At 41.1% G+C, this 17,101-nt stretch overlaps 1 protein-coding gene across 1 annotated transcript; it reads right to left on the minus strand.

Annotated features, from left to right (window-relative positions):
• Positions 1-1,615: 1,615 nt before the first annotated feature.
• Positions 1,616-16,807, minus strand: Trim38 (tripartite motif containing 38). The gene is made up of 7 exons (XM_042684191.1): positions 16,723-16,807; positions 13,831-14,361; positions 10,322-10,417; positions 7,379-7,609; positions 6,444-6,466; positions 6,236-6,348; positions 1,616-3,710 (listed from the first exon to the last, which is right to left on the minus strand). The coding sequence occupies exons 2-7, from the start codon at positions 14,245-14,247 to the stop codon at positions 3,193-3,195; spliced, it is 1,398 nt and encodes a 465-aa protein (XP_042540125.1). The 5' UTR covers positions 14,248-14,361; positions 16,723-16,807; the 3' UTR covers positions 1,616-3,192.
• Between the last annotated feature and the right edge of the window lie 294 nt (positions 16,808-17,101).

The raw sequence follows: 17,101 nt of genomic DNA on the forward strand, positions 1-17,101 counted from the left end.
TTCCCAATACACTAAAGCAAATGCTCAGGAATAGCAGCAAGATGGAAAGCCAAATCCAATCCTTACAATACTTCAGTGTTAAAGAGATTAAGTGATACACGCAGAAACAAGGCTAAGTTAGAAGACAAGCAGCTCCTGAAGTCTGAGGACACAACCTTCTCTACCCTCATTTACAATGTTCTTTCCTAAGGCAGGACTGGTAAGAGTTCTGATTTCCAGAACAAGAGATTGGAGGGCTTCCTTCTCACAAAGATATCATTACTTTCCTAATCAAAAAGAGCATTAATTTTTTATCATGCTATCTTTCTGGCGGTATTATATATATTCTCAGTCCTGAGGCTTGAACTCCTGGCCACTGTTTCTGAGCCTTTTTGCTCAAGGTTAATGCTCTACCACTTGAGCCACAGCTCTACTTCTAGCTTTTTGTCCATTGGAGACGTGTCTCAGTAGACTTTCCTGCCTGGGACAAGTTTGAACACTGATCTTCAGATCTCAGCTTCTTGAGTAGACAGGATTCAGGCATGAGCCATCATGCCTGGGTAATGTATCTATTTTATACAGACATTAGGAGTTAAAAGTGATTATTTTGTAAGTTAGAAATTACAGGGGCTGGGAAGGTGGCTCAGTGGTTAGAGCACTTGCCTTGCATGCATGAGGCCCTGGGTTCGATTCCTCAGCACCACATAAGCAAAAAGAAAAAAGAGCCAAAAGTGGTGCTGTGGCTCAAGTGGTAGAGCACTAGCCTTGAGCTGAAGAGCTGAGGGACAGCGCCCAAGCCCAGAGTTCAAGCCCTATGATCAGACCCAAAAAAAAAAAAAAAGAAATTAAATTACAATACTGATTCTTTTAATTATCTAAATCCTATTGGGCATTTGATATTCAATAATGAAATATAATTAAAATAAGTATGGAAAATTTTAAATTCTGATTGGTTTTTGCATTCTTTCAGTGCTGGCAATCAAACCCAGGATTCTTGCCTAGTTTAGACAAATGCTTTTCCATTAAGCTACATCCTTCACTGATTTTTTTAAAAGAAAACTTGCCACCAATACAAAATTCAATGGATTTGCTAAGTGATAACCAACACAATAGGGAAACGAAGACAACTGAAAGAATATCATGAATTTAAAGATAGACAACTGCAATATGCTATTGATAAAACATCAAAATTGTGTATTGTGGAAAAAACACTTTTAAGATGTTAAAGTGAACAATATTAAAAGCCATTTTATTCCAATTTATGATAACTTTGATAAGCATTTTCCTTCCAAAAGTGCTAAATAGTGCTATTTCCTTGCCTGAAATAAAGTCAAATATTCAACAAAAAAATGTAATAGGACATGAACTTGTAACTTTCACCAGCTATAATATGGATTGAATTCTTGCACAAAAAGAGATGGTCGCTGGGCGCCAGTGGCTCATGCCTATAATCCTAGCTACTCAGGAGGCTGAGATCTGAGGATCACGGTTCAAAGCCAGCTGGACAGAAAAGTCCAATCTGGGCAGAAAAGTCCGATCTCCAATAAACCACTAGAAATCCAGAAGTGGCATGCCCACGCCCAGAGTTCAAGCCCCACAACAAAAAAAAAAAAAAAAAGAGATGGTCAAGAGAAAATAGTATTTAAGATATGAGAACTTCATTGCAAAAATGAGAAAAAAAAACTAAAAAATATTTTGTAAAATCTGAAAGTTTGAGTCACCAAACAATTGCTATATATACCTTGCTAAAAACAGCAAACATTAAGTCAATTCAAAATTTCAAAATTTGAGATTACTTTTATGTAGCTTTATAAAGCAAAATAGGGTATATTTTCTCACAACTGCAAATTTTCAAAGAAATGCTGAACATAGATACAAACTGAGAAAGTTTGCCACAGTCATCTGACAGAAGACTGTTATACAAAATATATGAAGAACATGAAAAGAAAATTAGCAAGCTATTTTACAATGGTCTATTTGAACAGTTATATAACCAAAGTAAATATAAAGATGAAAAGCACAAAAAAAAGATATTCAACATCATATATCTTCAAGGAGTTGCAAATTAAAAATATTCCATAACTCAGGAATTTTCTTTCAAAACAAACCTGAGACAAAATAAGAGTAGTTAAGACCTATTATATATAATGAAGCCAATCTGGACATTAGTTACAATTGGAAAAAAAAAAAAAAAAAACCAAACTTGAGCACATATGCAAGTACTTGAGCAATGCTAGTGACATAAAATCACACATTAAAAAAAGTACTTTGTGAAAATTCACTGAGAATGTCAAAATCTACATAAATGAGGTAGGTGATTTATCACATCAAGAATATTTGTCCTTTAGTAAAGGAATATATTTTACGGGACACCACAGTAAGTATATTAACAACCAGGAAGCTATATCTATTTCTGTATTTATACACTGAAAGGGAACATGAGGAGGAAGTAATACTGTGTCTGAAAAGCTAACTAGGACATGAATATGGTTGATCTGGTTATTAAGATGTGACTTCAGCACCAGAGGTGCCAAAATAGGGAGACTAAAGCAGAGATGGTGGCCAACCAGTGCTGTGTGCATTCTCAACAGTCACCATCATCATGAGCACCTTGGGCTCCAGGCATCCCACTGGACAGGACTCTTAAGGAGCAGTGCTCTAAATTTTCAGGCTTGTCCTTCTGAAGGTCAGAAAGCTGGAGCCTTTATCTACTCATGATAGTCTCCCTTTGGTTGAGGGTTCTCTCCTGGTGTTAATTCCCCCTCACTTTCACTCTGCCCAGCTAGCTGGTGACCTGAGTGAAATCTCCAGGGGGAAAAAAAAAAGCTCCAATAAAGAAAGGCGGATGGAAAAAGACTGTGCTGAACCAAGAACAAGGGTTTGATGAAAGGTATTGGAGCCAAAAATTATTTTGACATTGTCAAAGAACAAACAGAAAGCAACTACAAATTGAAAACCAAAGCCCTGAAACCCTCTGAAGAATGATGTACACTATGTGGCTCACTAGTGCTTTAACAATCACTATTATCTCATTGAAACTAACCATCTGTAGGATTATCAGTCTTCATATTCATTAATCCAAAAAACATTAAATACCAAGTAAAAGCCCAACACTGTTGTAGGAACTGGAGTTGCAGCAAAGAAGAAAAGGACCAATTTTCTGCCTTTATGGGATTTTCTCTGCTGGTTAAAACAAGGAGACTATTCCTTTCCTTACTCATCAGGAGGAGGCAGGAACAAAGGAGAATGTTGATAAACCTGGAAATAGGGTAGGAGAGTATCAGAAAAGGAAGCTCTAGGGAAGGTAAACATATGAGAACCAGTAGTCATGTTGTAAAAGGACACAACTCCGGCCTCACAGTCTACAAAAATACCCACAACTAGAGGCTGATCACTCAGACGAAGAGGAGTTGGGGGAGAGGTAAGTGCCACAATCTGTTTACACAATCTAATGGTCCAGAATCCAAACTCAGGTTCCTGCCTCATGTCAGTGCCCCTCTGTACATTTTCCAAACAAACTCCCAAATCCCAACCAGTTCCTTCTCCTACATCCACTTCAAAGTAGTGTCTTCCTGAACTAAAGCCCTCACTGCCCAGGACACAGGGGAAGGCAGTAAATCTCCTGGATGAAGCCTCAAGATTCTCCTTGGAGCACCCACGAGTCACTTGTCGCCGATCATCAGACAGAAATAGGTCAGGATGTGCAGTGCTTGGATCCAGAGTCACACTGACTGCAAAACAACCACCAAAAACCAACATAATCAAAAAATGTTTTTTGAAACTGACAATTTAATTTTAAAACTTTTGTTATTTTTTTAAAATTGTCTTGCTACATAGCTTAGATTTGTCTTGAACTTATGAACCTCTTATCTCATTTCAGCCTCAGGAATGTACCACCCCACCCAACCACAATTTATTTTAAATAAAACAGCCTATACTCAAATTCAAACCTTGCTTCTTACTAGCTATGTTAGCTGAGTATAAAGTGAACATTATATTATAGACAATAGCAGTAAAAACTAGCATGTAAGTTCCTAATTAGAAAATACTGTAGATAATATATAAATTTTTATATGCAAACTCACATTTCAGATTTATAATACAAAGTATATTTTATATGTATATATTTTAGTAGTTTTATTTTTAAAAAGCCAGTCTATTATACATATTCTGTATGTCCTAATATATATAAAATATAATGTATATTACACAGAAATACACAATTTATATATTTTATATATCAAAGTTTTTAATATAAATTCAATAATTGTTATAACTCACTAACTGATAATACTGAGATTATTGAGGTCTTCTGAATCAGAAGTCACCATAAAGGAAAGTATGTCTTAAGATGGGTGTCAGTAGCTCATTCCTGTAATCTTAGCTACAACAGGAGGTTGAGAACTGGAGGATCATAGCTCAAAGTCACTCAAGGAAGAAAAGTCCACTAGATTTCCATTTCCAAAATAACCAGCAAAAAGCAAGGCTAGAGGCATGGCTCAAGTGGTAAAATGTCAACCAAGCAACTGAGAAGCCCTGAGTTCAAACCTCAGTAGCAACAAAATATTGTGGGGTAGGGATATGCCTACCCTAAATATGAAATTTTACTGACCAAAAAGCAGAACAAAATTGTAAAATACCATTCACAAATCAGGAGAAGATACTAGCTACAGTGAGCTCTCAGTACTCAATAAAGAAAGAATCGAATAAATATGTTCATACCACTGGGAATTTTGGATAAATTAGAAATCTCTGAATGCATGGACATATAAAGAAAAAAAACTAAAGATACTTATGTCCATGATTAGCATTATTTGAAACCTTTAGATAGGCATACGTGATCAATTATAAACAAAAATTTAGGGAGCTATATGGTAGGGGGTTTTTGTTGTTATGGTATACAATTTCAACATCTGTAGTATCTAGTGAAATTATGAGGTGCATCTTTCACATCAACATTTGCATATCAGGCATGGTACTCTAAAGGATGTGTCCACCATATTAGGATGTAAGGCAGAGACCCAAGTAAAATGCATTAATATTTCCACAACAAAACATACACTCAAATAAGGGAGACAAAAAAAGACTTCAAATGATCTCATACCATTGCACTTCAGATTTAGCCACTGTGGGAGGCTAACTCCAAGGTGACCCTTCCATGTTCCCTTCCTTCTCTTTAAGTGTGGGAAGAGCCTGAGTACTGCTTCTGACTAATAGACTGTGGCAAAGATGATGGGATATAACTTCTGACATTGGTTAATACACCATCTAGCTAGGAGATTTGTCTTTCCAGAGCTCACTTTGAAGAAATAACTAGTCATATCAAGAACCCATGTACACAAAAGTTGAGGGCAGGACAGGCTCTAATCAACTGTCAACAAAAAGAAAGAGCAGGAAATTCTATTACCCTCAGGGAATAATTCTGCCATCAACCTGTGACCTTAGAAAAAAACTGGTTTCTAGAACACCACTAGACAAATTTGTATTAAACCATTAATTTGTGATAATTTATTTATAGCAACATAAAATTCACAGTCACAAAATAATTTGAAGTTAGTTCCAATAATAGTGAAGCCAAATATATCATTATAAGACTTGCTCTTTTCAAACCAGAAATAATGGTGCATGTCTACAGTTCCACTACTTGAAAAGCCAGCCTTGGTTAAATACCAAGATGGAAAACTCTATAATCAGAGTATTTTGAATTTTATAATTATAAATTGCACAAAAGGCCCAAGCACTGATGAACGCAAAGAAGCAGGAAGCTTAGGCCTTAACTTCAATAAAATCACTTCTTATAATTCTAACATTTACCTGAATATTCTCAGTTAAGATCCTAACATATATTGAAAATATATCTCATAATACTTACATAGCTTGCTTTCATAGCTCTAAGAACTTAAGATATTCATAGTAAGTCTATTCAGTTGTAAGAGCATGAGGTGGCCCTGATCAGATGACAGTCACTGTGCTACAGGCAACCATTAATGTACTCATTTCTCAGATGGGGAAATTCACTGACTAGCATTGCCTATAGTGGCATGGTAATCCAAGAAGACCAGATCTAGAAGGGACAGCAGAGATAACCAGTGTATACAGCATACTAAGTATGGGAACACAGCAAAAAGGGAAAATGTAACAGCACACTGAAAATAAGTGAACCAACTCTGGTTGAGAGCCTGTCCAGGACAGATGGTGACCCTGATTCCTAAAGACCCTCCAATCCATAGCATTTAGACATTATTGGTTCACATACCTTGATAATGCTTTACTGTTTTCTTCACATCAAAATAAAGCTCAGAGACATTACACATAGTATGGATCTCCAGGGAAAAGTTCTCAGGTTCTTCTAGCTTCACAGCTGAACTCCTAGAACGGCAGAGGCCACAGATTGCCTCAGTGTTACATTCCCTTCAGATCCCTATGCCCTCCAGGCTCCCTTCCCACAATCATGCAGGGCTTACCTGACCAAAGCATCTTTCACACCCTGTTATGGAAAAACAAAAACAAAAACCAAACAACAGGTAAGTGTGCCAACATCAAAAATTCATGGGCAGTTTTCCATAAACATTCCTCCCAAGGAAGAGAGCGAGCTACCCAGCCATAAATACAGATGCACACTCACATGGAATGATTCCCATCCCAATCTCTGAGCTGACTCTGTAAGAATCTGCAACCATCTTGTGGAAGCCCATGGGGAACTGTAATGTCCACAGTGACATCAGCCTATGTGCTTTGTAAGGAGAAGACCAGAACTTTGTCATCCTCCCTGTGGCAAAATTGGCTTCCAGTGAGCCCATATTAGAGGTCACATCACACAGGTCCTTTTCAGGTCAATCAAGCCATAGCCTGTGAGACTGGGATCCTGAGGTCAAGCAGCAACTATCACAGGGTGGTAGAACAGACATGCTCTATTCTCAACCCTGGAGAGTCACCACCAGTGCCTTGTGTGGAGCCTGGATTATGAATCTCAGCTGTTTATCTTAAGACGACACACTCATCATGCAGTTGCATGAAGCATGACTTCTACAAGTAAATAAGGGAACAGTTTAACGCTGCCATACTGTCACCATTTGTCACCTGGAAGAGGACTTCAGGAATGAGTTTTCAGTGAGAAATCTGAGTGCATGGGTCAAGGGGAAAACAGGGGCTGGAGTTAGCCCAGGGTTCCATCTGGCTACTGTACATCTGCATAATGAACAGAAATTATTGTATAGTCTAGTGGAGGCTATCTTGGTGAAACTAATGTAGCATCCAAAAGAACATTACCTTACTTCCCCAGTCTAATGTGCCATTTGGGTGGAGGCTTGCCTTCATAATCCTCCCATGCTTCCTTACCGTTCTCTCACCAGGTCAGTGACACATACCTTCTTTGCCTGCTTTAAGGCCACAGCCTCACCTGAAGCATATTCTGGGCTGAGCCTTGACATTTTGCCTCCAGCTCTAGGATATGGCTCTGGAGTTCACTGCTCTTCTGCTCTAGACTGGCCTTGCTGTCCCTCATTCTCTTCAACATCTGCTCTTCTTCTTTCTCCAGCTTCCAGATATAAGATTTCTCTTCCTCACGCAGAAAACTTTGGAGATTCTTGAAGTCAGACTTTATTTTTTGTCTCTTTCTATTTATCTCTTCCTAGAGTCACAAAGTATGGATGAAAAGTAGAGAAGAATCAAATATCTATTCAGATACATAAACAAAATATGGCGCATAAAATGGATATTCAATCTTAAGAATGACCCATGCTACAAGGATGAACCTTGATGATATGCTGCTAAGTGAAAGAAGAGAGAAAATAGAGAATAGATATTTCAAGTTCTTACTTGTATAAAGTACTAGTAATAGTTGAATTCATCGTCACAGAAAACAATACAGTTGTTACAGGTATTAGGGGAAAAAAGAAATACGGGAAAATTCATGTTTAGTGGAAACAGGATTTCAGTTTGGAAGATGTATAACATAATGGAGATGGCCATGGCAATGCGGAGCAATACACAAATACTTAATGCCCCTGAAGTATAAATTAAAATAACTAAGGTGGCAAATTATCCAAGCACTGGTAGCTGATACCTGTCATCCAATTCAGGAGGCTGAAATCTGAAGACTGAGGTTCAAAGCCAGCCCAGGCAGGAAAGTTCATTGAGACTTATCTCCAATTAAGCAGCATCCCCCTCCCCCAAAAAAATCTAGAAGAAGAGCTATGGCTCAAGTTGTATAGTGGATTTAGGTCCTAAGTTCAAGCTCCAGTACTGGCACAAAAACTATTGCAAAATTTGTGTTATGTACATTTTGTCACACACAGAAACAAAAAAGGATGTTCTAAGGTATTAACTTCATGTGGAAGAATTCCCAAGTTTCTTGCTGGCACCGAGCAAGAATCTTTCTGATTCTCTATGTTCATGTGATTTTTTTTTTTTCTTTTGAACCAAGATATTAGAAAGTGGGACGGGAGTGTTAGATAATCTAATCATGACATTTGGGTCAGGCTCAAATATGGACATTTTTCATATATGAACAATTTTCTTACTCATTTGGGATATAAGATGGTATCTCAGTCTGAGGGAATTTTTTTTTTTAAGCAGAAGCTGGCAAAAAACACTGAGTGGATTTTAAGACAAACAGACTGGTAGGAGGAAAGTTTTTACAGAGTACTGATGTGGTATACTTGGTTACAGTTAAGTGAGAAACATTCACCCACAGCTTATGGTCCTGCTCATCATCCCCGTTGCTGTGTGAGTTTCCCATGGAGACTGAAAGGAAGCACATTCCTGTGAGTGGGAACCATGTCCACAAAGCAAAGAATAACCTGAATAAGCCCATCTTTCCACGTGAATGAGTTTTATTTGGGGTAATTTACAGAGCAGTGGGTGATTCTGGAAGAGCTGTTCTTCAGACATCCCACCATTCCTTGATTATGTTTTTCCTTTACTCTGGGCAGTAATCTTTGCTGGGAGTGATGGCCAACCAAGCAGAGAGGGAGTGGTAACTAATCATCTCTCCTTAATAGTCACTCCTGGAGGGCAATTATAACTACACCCTTGTCCTAGGGAAATGGTTAACAGTCTCAGTATTGATTAGTATATGATTAGTCCTTGATTAGTTTGATGTTTATGATCCATAAACATTTTGTTTATGTTCTTGCCCTAATCCAAGGACCTCTGGTATATTATCATGGCAGTTTCTGCCCCAAATTGTGAGATTATGTCAAACAGGGATGACCAGTTTTTCCAACTAAAATATAAAGAAATGGATTTCATGATATTTGGCTCATACTCAAGATATTAAATTGCAATTTCCCAGAGTGCTTCCCAAATCATGCAGTATTTTACTGACCATGATTTTGTGATAGTGCAACTGCGGACTTTAGGAAAGTGAATGTTTTAGACAGGAGACAAGTACAGATCTAGACAGTATATGATAGGCTTTTCATATGTTAAATATAACCAAAGTCTTCTCAGGGCCTCAAATCCAGAATTGAGGGAAGAAAGAGCTTCCCCTTCCAACTCAAGTTTAAAATCTACATATAAAAGAGGTAAGGTTAGCGGGCGCTGGTGGTTCACACCTGTAATCCTAGCTACTCAGAAGGCTGAGATTTGAGGATTGAGGTTCAAAGCCAACCCGGGCAGGAAAGTCCGTGAGACTCTTTATCTCCAATAAACCACTAGAAAACCAGAAGTGGCACTGTGGCTCAAGCGGTAGAGCACTTGCTTTGAGCTGAAAGAGCACAGGAACAGTCCCCAGGCCCAGAGTTCAAGCCCCACGACTGACCAAAAAATAAAAAAGGTAAGGTTGGACAGGATCCCTTGAAAGGCACAATAAGGAATCTGACTGCAAGTTAATAGCATACATTTTCTGTGAAGGTGTTCCTTGGACACTGTGGACAGGCTCTACATTCAGTCATGGGAACTGTCTAAAATCATACTGTATGTGCAGTAGCTACTATGCTCCTTATAAATCAAATAGATTTCCTTCTATGTTCTCATAGGCTGGTTTCTGACCCTGTAAGGTTGAGAGCCCAACTCTGTACCATGATAACGTTAACAAATTAAGAATGATGTAAGCTTATCAGGTTGACATGTGAAACCCAGTAAGGCTAGTACCAGCGAATTCTATATACCAGTTTAGCTTTTCTTGAATGAGGTATGAAGAATCACAGCCCTTACTATTGGGAGATTGAAGGAATTGGTGGGAAAATCTCAGTCACACCCAACCACTGCATAAAATCAATGCTTTTACTATGGGTTTCATCTCTCTGTCTGGTGTGGTGTTGTGGCAATCAACCATCAATGTGCTTAATCCCAATCATCCTCTATGCCTAAACTTCACAATACATTGCATGCTCATTACCTTCCAGTCATCCATCTGCAATGTCAAGAACATTTTGTGTTTCATACATTCCTCTTGGAGTTGATTCAAGTTAACCATAGCTTTCTGGAGCTTTTCCTGAATGAAAATATTGGGTGAGTTAAGTTTAAGCAATTAGACTTTTTATTATCTACCTAATAGGAATCCCAGCATTCCAAGATATATTAAAATCACAGGAAACACTTACTGAGTTCTTAACAATTTCCCAAGAAGCATGTTGATGGCTATATATGGTTACACACAGATCATCTATACATCTCTGAACAGGTGGTATGTGAAATCATTTCGGTGATGTAGAAAATAGGACTTAGAGAGAGATTGAGTGGTATCTCCAAAGAGCTATAAAAGATAGGTAGGAAAGCTATGATCCAGTTTCATCTGCTGATCCAGGGCCTGAGTCCTATCTATGGCAGTCTTACCATAGAAAAGCATCCATAGAATATGATACCACCAAAGGGGGATATTTTATGAAATAATATGTTGACCCAAACATAATATCAGGTGTGGGGAGGGGAGGGGTGGGGGTATACAAGGGACTTTTTAAGTCAAAAATTAAAGGTGAGTATGAAACTTCCAATGAAGTTGAAAAGCTCCATTATTTGGCTACTTTCCTTAATTTATAAGAATTCATGGGGCTGGGAAGGTGACTCAGTGGTAGAGCACTTGACTTGCATGCATGAGGCCCTGAGTTCAATTCCTCAGCACCACATAAGCCGGAAAAAAAAAAGCTGTGGCGCTGTGGCTCAAGTGGTAGAGCACTAGCCTTGAGCTGAAGAGCTGAGGGACAGTGCCCAGGCCCAGAGTTCAGGCCCACGACCAGACCCCCCCCCCAAAAAAAAAAATCATAAAGAAGAGTTGTCACAAGTTCTGAAGAATGGTATTAAGAAACCAATTAGAAAGGACTCAATATACTCATCAAGCTTCTAGGATATTTATATTTATATGCCCATTGAGTAACTTGAAGCTACTGCAAAGTTCTCATTGTGGTCAAAGGTAAAAGAACTGGCTCCTGTCTTCTACAAGCACAAGTATACTCATTAATTTCCAAGCATTCTCAGTAAAAGGCTCTGTGTAAAATTACTTAATGCTTTGTACACTGTAATATCCTTAAAGCATTTACAACTTCAGGTATGTGTGTTAGGAAGGCAGAAGACTGCTATTACCCCCATTTACAGTGGGATGGAGCAAGACATGAATATTTTAATTAACTTGACCCAATATCAATACTAAAAAGTGCCAGAACTTAAACTGAAGCTATGAAGTCTGGTATTGAGGCTTAAACAATTACCCTGTGTTGTTCCTTATTATTTTGCGGAAAAGTACTATAAATGGGAACACCCTCATTAGTTAAGGAGTCAAAGAAGAGCCTCATGTGCTGAGGGGTGATCAGGACTGAAAGATCCTTATGAAAGACTTGGGACCTTCAAAAGAAACAATGCTGCTTTACAGAGGACAGAACAAGAAACCCATACTGAGCACATTTCCCTCACATCAAGCAGGGCAGTGAGAATGACACAGCAGGATTGGCTCTGCTGTTTCCAACTTGCCATTGTAAAGAGTTCCTGCCTTTAGAAGCTCTCCAGAAAGCCAAAGCTTTCCTTGCTCTTAATTGACTTAAAGTAAGTTGACTTGATCACGACCTCTTCAATGTTGGAGGTCACATAGTTGGGCAGTACTTTATTACTTTCCTGGTAGTGGTAGCAAAGCCTTTGCAATGTGGGGTATAACAGTTGCACAGACTACTTCTCAGGGGCCCAAAGGCTGCTTTTATTGAAAACACTGACTTCATTTGGGCCTGAAAATGTATAACAGGTGACCCCAAACAAGATGAAAATATTTAACATCTCTGTCTTCATATTATGTGGATGTCTTTTGTTGCCTTATTAACCTTTGTAGATCATCTGAGAAATACCTTGTCCTGAACTACAACACAGGGTTACAGACCTCTTCCCCTCTTCATGGATAAAGACCACTACCAGCCACCATTACTGGAAACACATGAAAAAGGAGTGACATCTAAGATCCTGGAAAATCTCTGCCTCTTTCCCGAAAAGACATGAATATTCATTCCTTCTATTAGCCAACCTGTCTCCCCAATAATTCCTATTCTGTATCTGTAACCCTTCAACTCCACTGAAATTGAAAAGCTCCATTATTTAGCTACTAAATAAAGCCTTTCTTCCTCAACACTGTTTCTCGAATATTAGTGTTTCTGTGAGATGAGCTCCAAGACCATGAACTAGTAACAAAAAGAAACCTATGACTTGCCCAAAGCGTCCTCTTCCCTTTTACCCTCTACAACCCATAATTTCAAAATCTTTGTGTTATGGTTTGGATGTGAAATGTTTCCTGAAGCCTATGTGGAAGTCTTAGTCCCCACACAATGTTCACAGGTAGAATACTAAAGAACAGATTGGATCATAATAGCTCTGACCTAAAAATGGTTTAGTTCATGATAGATTCATAATTTAGAGCGACTATTTGAAAGTGACAAAAACTTAGAAGTGACAAAAACCTAGCTGAAAGGAGTGGGTCTTTGAGGCATGCCCTTGGGGACCCTCCTCTCATTGCTTCTAAGCTTCTAAGGTGAGCAACCCCCTTCATGACCACATGCTCCTGTGGCCATGAAATTCTGTCACACCTCAGGCCCAAAATAGTTGAACAAACCACTCTTAAGACTGAAACCTCTGAAACTAAGAGCTAAAATAAACCTGTGTTTGCCAGGTACCAATAGCATGCCTATAACGCTGGGTACTTAGGAGGCTGAGATCTGAAAATTGCACTTCAAAGCCAGCCCAGGTGGGAAAGTCTGACTCTTATCTCCAATTAACCATACACATACACCAAAAAAGCCTTAAGTGAAGCTGTGGATCAAGTGGTAGAACACCAACCTTGAGGGGGAAAAGAAACCCAAGGAACACTGCCAAAGTGTCACCAAGGGACACTGCTAAGTTTAAGTCATAGTATCAGCACAAAACTATAGATAAGCAAATCAATTAATTAATTAATTAAACCTGTCCTCACAATTTTTCTAAGGCATTTAGCCACAGGAACAAAAAGCTGACTAGCACACTTGGACTCTCCTGGAATCTTGTTTGAAGCCCTTTTCCCCTCTCAGTGAGAATGTTTCTGTATTAATCAGCCTTTTGTCACAAATATCTGAATATCTTCTTTTTTTTTTGTCGGTCCTGGGGCTTGAACTCTGGGCCTGGGTGCTGTCCCTCAGCTCTTCAGCCCAAGGCAAGCACTCTACCACTTGAGCTACAGCACCACTTCCAGTCACAAATATCTGAGACAAACAATTTAAACAAAGGATTTATTTTGGCTCATGGTTTCAGACATGTCTGGTGCATAATGAACTGGATCTGTTATTTCTGAGCCTGTAAGACTGAACATCATGGTGTAAGGGCACAGTGGAACAAATCCGCTGCTCTCTGGTCTGTAAGAAGCATGAGAGAAGGTACCTAGAAAAGTCCCAGAAATTCACTCACCTTGTAGCCCTGGTATACTTCTTCCAAAAGAGCTGTGGCATGCCCTTGGTGCTGTGACCGTTCACAGCGCCAGCAAATGAGCTGGCCTTCATCTTCACAGAACAGGTGAAGCTTCTCTCCATGTTCCTTGCACAGCATCTGCTGGTCTATCTCTTCCATCTCCTTGATGACTTCAATCATGTTTTCCAGCTCCTTGTTGGGCCGGAAGCTGTTTTTATCAAACAGGCCCCGACAGAGAGGGCAGTCCAATTTTGTCATTGCTGGATTCAACAGGCGTACTCTGTTAAAGAATTCTATTATGCACAATTGGCAGAAGTTATGTCCACATTTGATGCTCACTGGATGAGTCATCAGGTTCATACAGATGGGGCACGTGGCTATGTCTCTCATCTTCTTGGTGCTAGAAGCTGAGGCCATGGCACTTCTTAAGAAGTTCCAATATTACCTCTAGAGATATAGATGAAGCAGGAAGAATTTCCACAGTGTTGGATCCTGTGAATTATGGCCTCCAAAAGCCTTGAAGATTTCTCTCTGGAAAGATTGGAATTTAGATGATGTATAAATATCTTGATGGTTTAACAGAGGAACCATTTTCATGTGAGGCTACTTATATTTAGCTCACTGAAAACTTAATAGTTTTAAAATCCATGTTGTCACTCTTGATTTTATTTACCTAAAAGCCACATGTGGCTAATGACTAATGAGAGCCCTGACATAGAACTTTCCATCCTTGTAGAATGTTCTCCTGAGCCAAGTGCTGAGATTAGAAGGCAGAGTTCCTCACTGAAGCTGAAGCAAGATCAAGAACTCAGTGACGGCCTGGTGACTGTTGCTCAAGCCCATTCCTAGCTACAGGAAAGCCTGACAGTATTGGGATTGATTGTTTTGATGCCAGCCTTGGTAGAAAAAAAAAAAAACAGACTGTTTTGATGCCAGGCTTGGTAGAAAAAAAAAAAATTCTCAAGATTCTCTTTTTTGGTGCTGGTCCTGAGGCCTTGAACTCAGGGCCTGGGTGCTATCTCTGAGCTCTACCACTTGAGCCATACTTCCACTTCCAGGTTTTTGCTGGTTAATTGAAAAAACTCACAGACTTTTCTGCCTACGCTAGCTTTGACCCAGGATCCTCAGATCTCAGCCTCCTGAGTAGCTGGGATTACAGGTGTGAGCCTCTAGCACTGGCTTCAAGATCCCTTGTCAGTAGTGGGGCCTGAACTCTGGCACGGACCATCCCTCAGCTCTTCAGCTTAAGGCTAGAGCTCTACCACTTGAGCCACAGCACCACTTCTGGCTTTTTCTGCTTATGTGGAGCTGAGGAATCAAACCCAGGGCCTCACGCATGCAAGGCAAGCACTCTACCACTGAGCCACCTTCCCAGCCCAAGATCCCTTCTTAATGAAGAAATGGACCCATGGTGGAACATGCTAACTAGCAGGAAGTCTAAATGTGAATTGCATTCTGATAAACACCTAAGGAGGAAGCAAAATCCTCTGAAATAGCCAGCATAATTCAGGGCAGGAGGTGTGGCTAATCCATAAGCACACTTACTTAGTAAGAAGCCCAAAGCTTTGAATTCAAACCCTTGTACCATCACTATCACCACCACCACCACCACCACCACCACCAAAAGCTTCAAAGCCTTAAAGCCTCAGTCATGAAGGGTGAAACACATTCCTAATTCTACAAAGTTCAAAAATAATTAGTACCAAACCTATAGCTTTATCATGGGTAAAAACACTCAAGTAACTGAGGGGTCGATGTAGGATTCCAGTGAGACTACCAATTTGACTCCAACTTGACCATGATTCCCAACCTACATAGATCACAAGATAAGGGGTTCATAAAGTCTCAGTGGTGACCTAACCAGGAGAATAGTGAAAATAACCAAGACAACCAGAAGAACTGGTTTGGTCTTCTTGTGTCCCAACCCTGCCTGAACTGCAGGGGGAAAGAGATTTAGAAAGAGGACCACGGAGGAGGGGACACTGTTTCTAGTGAGCACTTATTCTGGGATCCTGTTTTAGCAGAATTAGGCAGTTGTATGTGTCTTCTAAGGACAGGACTACCTCCCAGAATAAGCCCAGCACCTTGGAGAGCCTCAGATATAAGAAAGGTGGGAAGGAAGGAAGGGGAGGTTGGGCCTAGGTGGGATGCAGGTGCTGGGCCTCATCACGGTCCACCACTGGGCACCTGGCAACCAGAGGCAGTGGAGGAGTTATTTCCATCTCCCCCTCCTCCACTCATCCCACCCCAGACATTGGGTCTGGGGGAAATGTGGCCAGTGATTTTTTCTTTTGAAATGGCAGTGCGGAGAACTGAAAACGGGAATTCGCTGGGTGCCAGCCAAACGGAATGTTAGCTATTCTGGAGGCTTGAGAGCTGAGGATCATGGTTCGAAACCAGCTCTGCCAAAACCGCCCGGTGAGACGAGATCTCATGTCCAACACACACACACGGAATTCTAATCACATTCTCATAACCGACCAGGGCCTTCGATTCTTGTAAAGCCTCAGCTCCGGGCGGTTTATCACTCCGTAAGCGGGACGCTCGAGCGCCCCCTCCCGGGCACAAGGCCCCCTCACCCCTCTTGGGAGGCGCCTCGCGGGACGGTCCCCGGCCGCAAGCTCCTTCCAGCCCGAGCCTGCGCGTAGGAGGCGGGAGGACTCCGGAGAGCCCGGGGAAATCCGAGGAAGGGAGGGGAGGGTTCGGCGGGGTCGCGAACCAGAAAGTTCCGCGGTCGAGGCGGGGACTGGCTCTCCGCCCTTCCACGCACCCACGGCCCACGCGGAGCGGCCTCCCCCGATCCCCCCCCCCCACTACGCACGACCTTTCACCTGCACGGCAGGCGAGGGGCGGCAAGCTTCCCCCGCCCCCTCCCCACGCGTGACCTTTCACCTGTACGGCGGGCGAGGGGCAGCAAGTTGTCCCCAGCTTCCCCCTCAGGCTGCCCCTTCCTGAAGTCGGACCAACCTACCGCCAGACAGCAGCGCCGAAGTGAAACTATCGCGGGAGGCGGGGCCGCGGGACTTTGGGCCAATGAACGCGCTCGCGCCTTGCGCTCTCGGGTTGGTCCTTTCACGGAGGGGAAAGTGAAGGAACGCCTGCCTTCTCGGTCGCGTGCGCTCTTTTCTTTCTCTTTTTCTTTTTCCTCTCTCTTTCTCTCTCTCCTCGCTCTCCTCCCTCCCCCCCCCCCCCCGCTGGCACTCAACCAGGACGTGAGATCGTTTTACTTTGCCTCCACTTCTGTGAGCCTTTCTCATGTACTTGCTCAAAG

Source organism: Dipodomys spectabilis, unplaced genomic scaffold (assembly GCF_019054845.1).
Source record: "Dipodomys spectabilis isolate Male_0828 unplaced genomic scaffold, ASM1905484v1 ptg000085l, whole genome shotgun sequence".
In the NCBI taxonomy this organism is placed as follows: domain Eukaryota; kingdom Metazoa; phylum Chordata; class Mammalia; order Rodentia; family Heteromyidae; genus Dipodomys; species Dipodomys spectabilis.

What these genes read in the sequence shown, in the direction of transcription:
- Trim38 (XM_042684191.1), bottom strand. Translation starts at nt 14,247, where the DNA reads ATGGCCTCAGCTTCTAGCACCAAGAAGATGAGAGACATAGCCACGTGC. An exon ending in AAGTATACCAGGGCTACAAG is followed by an intron (nt 10,418 to 13,830) that starts GTGAGTGAATTT and finishes ATTTTCATTCAG; the next exon opens with GAAAAGCTCCAGAAAGCTAT. An exon ending in CAGCCCAGAATATGCTTCAG is followed by an intron (nt 6,467 to 7,378) that starts GTGAGGCTGTGG and finishes TTTCCATAACAG; the next exon opens with GGTGTGAAAGATGCTTTGGT.